This window comes from Cupressus sempervirens, chromosome 3 (assembly GCF_028749045.1).
Source record: "Cupressus sempervirens isolate cs-2001-9-10 chromosome 3, ASM2874904v1, whole genome shotgun sequence".
NCBI classification, from domain to species: domain Eukaryota; kingdom Viridiplantae; phylum Streptophyta; class Pinopsida; order Cupressales; family Cupressaceae; genus Cupressus; species Cupressus sempervirens.
This window is the reverse complement of record NC_143120.1, coordinates 643,223,037-643,233,239: the sequence shown is the minus strand read 5'-3', so window position 1 is coordinate 643,233,239 and position 10,203 is coordinate 643,223,037. Positions and strand designations below refer to the sequence as shown.

Sequence of the window (10,203 nt, the reverse complement as noted above, 5' to 3'; positions counted from 1 at the left end):
AATTAAGTTTAAAAAAATAATTCAATTTTGATCATTTAATATTCTTAAAATCAAGTCTTAGTGTAATATTTAAACTGCCTCAAAATTTAGTGATCTAAACTTTCAACATCCGAATAACAGATCAATTGCATCGATTCTTAAAAGGATCCAACGAACTGTTACATAATTTACACAACCTTAGTACTTTTGACGTAGCTCTGTTTTGTTGACAATAAAACTTGTATTAGATTGGATTTGACATGTATCTCCTGAAAAGGAGGAGGAAACTATTCGTTATATTATTTGGTTTAGAGTGGAGGATGTAAAATGAACATATGAATGGTATGATATCATTCAGATGATAAAAGCACTAGCAAAAAGACCATTTTGCTTTCTTGTATATCAGGCAGTGCAAAAAACACACAAAGGCGATGATATGAGACGTAGGAAGAACATGAGCATAGAAATAAGGGTATTACAAAGTATACTATATTGGACGTAGGAAGAAAATGAGCAGAGAAATAACAAGTGTTAGAGAAGCCGGAAGATTATTTAAGGAAATCGCATTTGGCGGGCATGAAGGACAGAGCGTTCTTAGCATTGTCGTACAGGATGTGGAAATTCTGCTGCTGTACGTTTCCAAAGACGGACATTTTGCTCATGGAGCCACCCATGGCGAGGCACATGAGAGTGTCAGATGCCTGAATGAAAAGATTGTCTCCTGGAAGCTCGTAATCCATGCCGTCTTTGAAATTGAAGATTGCGGTTGGCAAGGTGACGTCACCCGATTTCTGGTAACACAGATCAAACCCCGCGGGAGAGCCGGCTGCTGGAGTCATATCAATAGCCGACTGAATCGCTTTCTTCACTGGGTCGTACGCAGCCTGGGCCAGAAGGGTAAGGGTGGTTCCCGAGTCGATGATCATGACTCCGCTACCGTCCGATCCCAGATCAAATGTTCCAGGAGGAATATTGACGGCCTTGCCATTGACGGTGATTCCTGTAAGAGGAATATACCAGAAAGAAGAGCTCGCGTTGTTCTTAATGAAAGGGATCGTTTTGGCTCCGGTGAAGGAAGCGCTGTCACCGAAGATAAGAGGGCTTGTTTGCGAAGGAGAGTCAGTTCTCGAGACGAGGCAGTAAGAGAATTTGTTATCTACCTTGGAACCCAGCTGAAAAAAAAGGAAAGGAAAGGAAAGGGGGTTTTATAGTTCATGACATTATGTCATAGTTTTTGGGTTTACGATATGGTGACAGTGATATGAGACTACGTTCTACTCTTTATCAAGAGTACAATTTCTCCACCACGAGGCATACATACCCTACCCTCGGTGGAATTTGAACTTGTGACCTCTCTTTCAAGAGTACAATTTCTCCACCACTAGGCCAACTTTTGCTGAGAGATGAGCAAAAGATTACCTCTTCTGAGCCCCACAAGACCGTCGGGCTGAGAGAAATTTTGGATGTTATGGCCGCATCCCAAAGCAGTTCCTGCAAACATGCCGTCGCTGCCCTTCCCGACGGACAATGACTCCTTTGCCAGGGCACCGGTTGTTCGTGAACCATGTGCATAGCCGTAGCTGAAAGTACAGTTTGGATTGCATGATGTCTTGAAACTGCCCAGAGCATTGCAGAGAGAGTCAGTGCAGGAAACTGGGGAGTAGGAAGAGGATTTGGAGGTGTCGAAGATTGGCACTGGCTAAATAGCCACGAAAATGCACCCGACGTGACTTTAGCAGACAGAACGAGGTTGATTTAGCCGGGTGCATTTTCGTGGCACGTCTCGTCCTTTGTACCGCATGCCATGTGCTCAACCTAGTGCTTCTAACGCGTTCAAAAATTCGCGTTCAGGAAGGTACTTCACTGGGTTACGTACCTAGCCACGAATAGACTTGATAAGACTTCTGTGCTCTACGATTTACCAACTTATTTACCAATCGAAAGAAGTTGACGAACGGATATTTGAGGGACGTTTGGTCCATACATTATACAATTTGAAAAGTTTCTCCCACTCATTATAGAATTAAAAAATGTTCTCCTGCTCCGAATTTGAATAATATTGATTTTAAAATTTATAAAAACAAATTTGAAAGCACATTTGAATAGGACTCAAATGAACTGGCAAGATTATGGAGTAGCTCATACAACAAGCACAAAGAGAGAGTGAAGAGCAATGCAGTGCAAGGAAAGATGCTCATACAAAATAAAATAGGGACGCTTTCTTGTCTCATTTCCATTAAATATTATATGCAGCTATTTTTCCTTTTTTTGTTTTCATTTTGATTAAATTCAAAATTTTGGTTCTCTTGCTTTCAAGATTGACTGGACGGGGCATGTGAATGATCCTGAGCATTCTTATTCCTTTTTGTGGGGTGGCATTAGCACTGGTCTCAAATGATTATCTGCATGCATCTATTGTTTGCATTTGCAATCAGTTTCTAAAGTCTTTTTGTCTCCATTTTGTGCAAAAATATCATAGCTGCGTGACTAAGATGTACAAGGCAACAGAAATGGTGGACACGAGTTGTGGGATTTTGCATTACAGTCGCTAACAACATATTCTAGGTTTAGGAGGCTTTATCAAAAAATTATTGTATTAATTTTCATAGATCTTTATGTACAATATTCAACACTTTTACAACAACATATTTCTTAACAGTTAAATGAAATGAATATTATTCACATGAAATGACTCCACATTTAGATTCACTAAATAACAGTTAAATAGTATTCTAAATATTTCATAAATGAATTCATATTTTCCTAGATGATTTTATTGTACCTACTGTGAATGAGACATTCAATGTTATGAGAGCCTGCGAAGGAGCTAAATCTTCTACTTCCCCAGATGACAAGGGGGAATTTACCCAAACATGCCTTGATGAAAAGTGTTGGAGTCCCATGAATTTTTTTAAATCTTTGGCAACCAAGTCAACTTGGTATACAATGGCCAGGCATTAGTGCCTTAAATATGGGCTTATAAATAACATTGAGGTAGTGAGCATTCTACCAGGTTTTTTGATTAGGCTTTGGTGTACGACTACCGATTATCCAACATCTGCTCAAACAATATTAACTCTCACTGCAGGTTCAATAAACAAGAATTCATACAAAAAATGTACTTACTATGTAATCAACATCATGGCTCAATATAAATGCGTCACTGAAGACACTGCTTTACCATTCCATTCATTGTTGAATACTGTAAAGTAAGATTTGGAAAAAATAAAATTTGTGCTTATTACAACTATATTAAGCAATGTTTTTGCCATTGACCATTGATAAGAATGGTTTCCTGTAATTCAGCCGCTAATGATATTGAATGTGAATGTGATAGTACGACATTCCATTTTCTTCCATCCTCATTAACTCAATCTGTATTATTTAATTCAATCTATATTATACTATATGGAAGTTTCTAATTTATAAGTTTGCATCAAGTTACCATTCAATTTAAAACTAATTTTCAAGAGTGAAGGATGGAGAGGAAGGAGTTATAAAAATCATAAAATGAAGTTTCTAAAGGTAACTATGCAACATTTTTTTAAAAATAAATCTATTTGAAGTTTGTTTTTAATCTTAGACTCAATAGTATTCTCCAAAAATTGAAGTATGAATTACAAACTGTTTTAAAATAAATATTATTATTTTGGTTGGTAAGTGTAGGGTTTTTAGTTTTTTAATATCTAATTTTATCTTTAATTTATCCTTGAGTTATCATTGTAGTAAAATATCTATTTATATAGTTATTAAAAATAGTTTTGACCAAATTTAAAATGTTAATCAATATTTAAATATTTTATTTTTTATGAAGTTAAAAATAATTTATAAATTAAAGTTATAATGATATGTAGATGGATACTTGTGAACCAATTCATGAAACATAGGTCAATGAGTTTGACTCAAAAATTACACAGTTAAATTTAGATACCCATATGACATCTAAAATTTCATTATTATTAAATAATGATATTTATGATATTTTATATTTAATTTTGTTACATTTTGAAAGAGCTTGTGCAATTCAATTACATAATAAAAAATAATACAATTTTATATGAATTTTTGTCCATTCACATAGCCTCTCTGTATTAACCCTTATTCCAACATATTTGACCCATATGTGATCCTTATTCTCACAACATAAAATTATCAATTAATTATGCAATATTTCACATAATAAATGAAAAACATTGAGATAAGTTCTATTAACTTACCAAAAAATCATGTGAAATGAAAAAAAAATGATTTTTGTGAAATTGGAAAAGAAAAGAAAAGAAAAGAATTTAGTTTTTTTTAGAAGACCCTCAAGGATATTTTATCTTTATAATAATGGGAAAAAAAGTTCTTCAAATTGTGTATCAAATTTGTATTAAAGTAGATTTTTTTTTCCATTAAACTAAATTATTTGTTCTAATTATTTTTTTAATAACCATGATCTTACTATGTACTTAGATGTGACATAGTATTTTATGATTGTAATTTAAAATTAGATATTAAAATAGATGTATAAAAGCTTAGTGTTTCATTGATAAATATACTTTCTACTTATTTTAAATTATCTCATGTTAACTGTTGAAGATAGAGAGATTAAACATCAACTAGGTGGAGTCATAGGTGGGTGAACATGCACTTTGGCAGGGATTACCATTTCGTGTTAACCATTGAAGATGGAGAGATGAAACATCAACTAGGTGTAGGAGTCACAGGTGGGTTAACACACACTTTGGCAGGGGTTAACATTTCATGTTAACCATTGAAGATAGAGAGATTAAACGTCAACTAGGTGTAGGAGTCATAGGTGGCTTAACACATGCTTTGGCAGGGGTTAACATTTCGTGTTAACCATTTTCGCTATTTCGAAAAGTGATTGTCATGCTCTTTTCAAAATAGCGAAATTCACTATTTCAGAAGGCTTTCTTTCTTGCCTTTCCGAAATAGCGACATCAAGTTATGACAAATGGGCTTGTGCTACGTGGTGGTGGGAAAACTTGCATGTTATCCCCATTTTCACCATTTCGCAAGGGTCATTTTTGACAATGCATGAAATCACAAAATCGATGTTTCTTCTTGTACTATGCATTGGGAAATGTGCACAGGTTCTTCATTGACCGAGTTAGCTTGGTTTACTCTTCACCCGAGCGACTCAGTTTTGGCTATCAATTTGTTCTTTAATTGAGTGAACTTGGTTTCCTTTATTGCCGAGTTGGCTCATTTTCTTCTTTGACTGAGCTGTGGGTTAACATGCGTTTTGTCTAGGGTTAACTTTCGTGTTAACCATTTTTGTTGTTTCGGATAGGCACTTTCATGCCCTTTCTGAAATAGAGAAATTCGCTATTTTAGAAGGCTTCCTTTCTTGCTTTTTCGAAATAGAGAATTTCGCTACTTTGGAGAGCTTCTTTTTGAAAGATATTGATTTTTCTCTAAATTATATCTATTACAAGTTTACAATATTATGATTTCCAAATTTATTAAAATATACATATTTGTAAAATGTTGAATATTATATAAGTAACTAAAAATATTAATAGTTATAATTTAATGATAATTTTTAGTAAGTATATATTAAAAAAATATTATTATTATTCATGTCCAAATGTATTATTATTCTTTTAGAATTATTTTTTGATAATTTTATTTAGAGTCATTCAACTTGATCAATTATCCACATTATTTTCAACTACCAACAAATTAAATCTATAAATGTTTGACAATATTATGTTTTTAAATTTAATAGTTTAAATTTAATTTTTTTAAAAAAAATTTAACTTTCACTATTTGATATAAAATATAAATTTTATGGTAAAAAGTTTATACAACTCTTAAATATTTATACCTATCAAAACCTCTTTTGTCGATTGTGTAACTACCTCTAATCAGTAGAAGAATTTTTAGGATGTGATAGCACGCAATGTTAACCTTACCTAGAATAAATAATGAAAGAACAAAATACATATCTTGGTCTTCCATTAGTGAAAAATCGTACAAATGGGTAGAGAGGACCACGAATGCATATTGTACAATATCTCTTTATATCACCCTCTCTCCCTCTACATCTCTTTTTCTATATATTGAGCTATGTTTCCCTTTATCCACCCCCATCTTCTCTATTTCCCTCTCTACCTATCTCTATCACTCTCAATGTCCCCACTCCCTCCCTCCTTCCCTCCCTCCCTCTCTTTCTACCTCTTACCTCTTCTCTTTTTATCTCTCTCTGTTTCCCACTATTTCACTTCCTCCCTATCATCCTATATCTCTCTCTCTCTATCTATACAAGTCTCTCCCTTTCCCTTCCCATATATCTTTATCTCCCTCTCTTGTTCTTCATATTTATTTTCTCTCCTTTTTTATCTATCCCTCACTATATTTGTATATGTCTATCTCTGATTATTTATGTTTTCCTATCCCTCTACCCATCTCTCCCTTCAACTTCTCTCTATATCTTTCTATTTATTTATCTATTTATCTCTTCCTCACCCTCTCCTCTCTATCTATTTATCTATTTATTTAGCTATGAACCACCATGAACTAAGTTTTTGTAGGTCATAAGTATGATTTAGGTAAGCCCCAAACTTCTTACTTACAGTGAGATCATGTTTAGTACACATCTATTTACATAAAGAGAGGCTGTGATATACAAGTTGAATTTGAGATAATTTAAAATAAGTAGAAAGTATATTTAGCAATCCAACACTAAGCTTTTCTACATCTATTTTAATATCTAATTTTAAATTAAAATCATAAGAATACTATGTCACATCTAAGTACATAGTAAGATCATGGTTAGTAAAAAAATAATTAGAACAAATAATTTAGTTTAATGGAAAAAAAAAAAACTACTTTAATACAAATTCGATACACAATTTGAAGAACTTTTTTTCCCATTATTATAAAGATAAAATATCCTTGAGGATCTTCTAAAAAAACCTAAATTGTTTTCTTTTCTTTTCTTTTCTTTTCCAATTTCACAAAAATCATTTTTTTTTCATTTCACATGATTTTTTGGTAAGTTAATAGAACTTATCTCAATGTGTTTCATTTATTATGTGAAATATTGCATAATTAATTGATAATTTTATGTTATGAGAATAAGGATCACATATGGGTCAACTATGTTGGAATTAGGGTGAATACAGAGAGGCTATGTGAATGGACAAAAAATCACATAAGATTGCATTATTTTTTATTATGTAATTGAATTGCACAAACTCTTTCAAAATGTAACAAAATTAAATATAAAATATCATAAATATGATTATTTAATAATAATAAAATTTTAGATGTCATATGGGTATCTAAATTTAACTGTGTAATTTTTGAGTCAAACTCATTGACATATGTTTCATGAATTGGTTCACAAGTATCCATCTACTTATCACTATAACTTTAATTTAAAAATTATTTCTAACTTCATAAAAAATTACTTATCACTATAACTTTAATTTATAAATTATTTCTAACTTCATAAAAAATAAAATATTTAAATATTGATTAACATTTTAAATCTGGTCAAAACTTATTTTAATAACTATACAATTAAAACTTAATGATAAAATAGATATTTTACTACAATGATAACTCAAGGATAAATTAAAGATAAAATTAGATATTAAAAAACTAAAAACCCTACACTTACCAACCAAAATAATAATATTTATTTTAAAATAGTTTGTAATTCATACTTCAATTTTTGGAGAATATTGTTGAGTCTAAGATTAAAAACAACTTCAAATAGATTTTTTTAAAAAAAAATGTTGCATAGTTACCTTTAGAAACTTCATTTTATGATTTTTATAACTCCTTCCTCTCCATCCTTCACTCTTGAAAATTAGTTTTAAATTGAATGATAACTTGATGCAAACTTATAAATTAGAAACTTCCATATAGTATAATACAGATTGAATTAAATAATACAGATTGAGTTAATGAGGATGGAAGAAAATGGAATGTCGTACTATCACATTCACATTCAGTATCATTAGCGGCTGAATTACAAGAAAACCATTCTTATCAATGGTCAATGGCAAAAACATTGCTTAATATAGCTGTAATAAGCACAATTTTTTTCTTCCAAATCTTACTTTACAGTATTCAACAATGAAATGGAATGGTAAAGCAGTGTCTTTAGTGACATATTTATATTGAGCCATGATGTTGATTACATAGTAAGTACATTTTCTGTATGAATTCCTGTTTATTGAACCTGCAGTGAGAGTTAATATTGTTTGAGCAGATGTTGGATAATCGGTAGTTGTACACCAAAGCCCAATCAAAAAACTTGGTAGAATGCTCACTGCCTCAATGTTATTTATAAGCCCATATTTAAGGCACTAATGCCTGGCCATTGTATACCAAGTTGACTTGGTTGCCAGAGATTTAAAAAAAATCATGGAGCTCCAACACTTTTCATCAAGGCATGTTTGGGTAAATTCCCCCTTGTCATCTGGGGAAGTGGAAGATTTAGCTCCTTCGCAGGCTCTCGTAACATTGAGTGTCCCATTCACAGTAGGTACAATAAAATCATCCAGAAAAATATGAATTCATTTACGAAATCTTTAGAATACTATTTAACTGTTATTTAGTGAATCTAAATGTGGAGTCATTTCATGTGAATAATATTCATTTCATTTAACTGTTAAGAAATATGTTGTTGTAAAAGTGTTGAATATTGTACATAAAGATCTATGAAAATTAATACAATAATTTTTTGATAAAGCCTCCTAAACCTAGAATATGTTGTTAGCGACTGTAATGCAAAATCCCACAACTCGTGTCCACCATTTCTCTTGCCTTGTACATCTTAGTCACGCAGCTATGATATTTCTGCACAAAATGGAGAGAAAAAGACTTTAGAAACTGATTGCAAATGCAAACAATAGATGCATGCAGATAATCATTTGAGACCAGTGCTAATGCCACCCCACAAAAAGGAATAAGAATGCTCAGGATCATTCACATGCCCCGTCCAGTCAATCTTGAAAGCAAGAGAACCAAATTTTTGAATTTAATCAGAATGAAAACAAAAACAAGAAAAACAGCTGCATATAATATTTAATGGAAACGAGACAAAAAGGCGTCCCTATTTTATTTTGTATGAGCATCTTTCCTTGCGCTGCATTGCTCTTCTCTCTCTCTTTGTGCTTGCTGTATGAGCTGCTCCATAATCTCGCCAGTTCATTTGAGTCCTATTCAAATGTGCTTTCAAATTTGTTTCTATAAATTTTAAAATCAATATTAAATTTATATCAATATTATTCAAATTCGGAGCGGGAGAACATTTTAAAATTCTATAATGAGCGGGAGAAACTTTTCAAATTCTATAATGTATGGACCAAACGTCCCTCAAATATCCGTCCGTCAACTTCTTTCGATTGATAAATAAGTTGGTAAATCGTAGAGCGCAGAAGTCTTATCAAGTCTATTGGTGGCCAGGTACGTAACCCAGCGAAGTACCTTCCTGAACGCGTTAGAAGCGCTATGTTGAGCGCATGGCATGCGGTACAAAGGACGGGACGTGCCACGAAAATGCACCCGGCTAAATCAACCCCGTTCTGTCCGCTAAAGTCACGTCGGGTGCATTTTCGTGGCTGTTTAGCCAGTGCCTCGAAGATTGGCGTAGATTGGGAGCATCTCTTGCAAGGGTTGCACTTAGTCCAAACAAGATCACTCCCCGTGTCAACGACCGCTTCGAAGGTCACGGACGGCGTTCCCACTGCAACTCTCATCAGGAATTCCCCATCTTCAGCTTGAACGGGCGTTTGAGCGTCTAATTGCCCACTTATCTGCTGCTTCACAAACGCCTCAATGGCATTCATTTGTTTCTTGCTTCGATCCACCGCCAGAGGTAATTGCTCGGAAGAATTGAAGCCTCCCTCTGATCTACGCGTCAGATTCACCTTCACTTTGAACTCTCCGTTCGAAGAAGAGGCCACCATGGGAATACACAGACATATGACGGCCACAACGCCCAACAGCTTGGAACACTCCATTTTTTCTCTTGCACTGATATACTGCGTGTCGTAGAGAAAGAGCAAAATGAGTTGATATAGGCAGCTCCCTACACTGAAGATAAATCTGCCCAATGAAAATTGACAAATCCAAGTAGTTCGACTTGGCATGATTTGCGTGTGAACTGTTACTTCAACTATTGACATATGAGGCCACAAATAGTCTCACTTTACTTTTACTCTACTTTCACTTTTTGGTTTTACCGATGAAACTGCT

The 10,203-nt window shown here is 33.4% G+C and overlaps 1 protein-coding gene across 1 annotated transcript; it reads right to left on the bottom strand.

Annotated features, from left to right (window-relative positions):
• Positions 1-527: 527 nt before the first annotated feature.
• On the bottom strand, positions 528-9,968 carry LOC149568331 (aspartic proteinase nepenthesin-1-like). Its single transcript, XM_089816714.1, has 3 exons — positions 9,582-9,968; positions 1,367-1,678; positions 528-1,151 (listed from the first exon to the last, which is right to left on the bottom strand). Exons 1-3 carry the CDS (start codon positions 9,966-9,968, stop codon positions 528-530), a joined length of 1,323 nt encoding a protein of 440 aa, XP_089672840.1.
• Between the last annotated feature and the right edge of the window lie 235 nt (positions 9,969-10,203).

Bases quoted from the DNA above. Each gene is read 5' to 3' on its own strand.
- LOC149568331 (XM_089816714.1), bottom strand. From the start codon at position 9,968: ATGGAGTGTTCCAAGCTGTTGGGCGTTGTGGCCGTCATATGTCTGTGT. The intron at 1,679-9,581 runs GCACTGGCTAAA...GTGGCTATTTAG, and splicing joins AATCTACGCCAATCTTCGAG to CCAGTGCCAATCTTCGACAC. The intron at 1,152-1,366 runs GCCTAGTGGTGG...CTTTTTTTTCAG, and splicing joins TCATCTCTCAGCAAAAGTTG to CTGGGTTCCAAGGTAGATAA.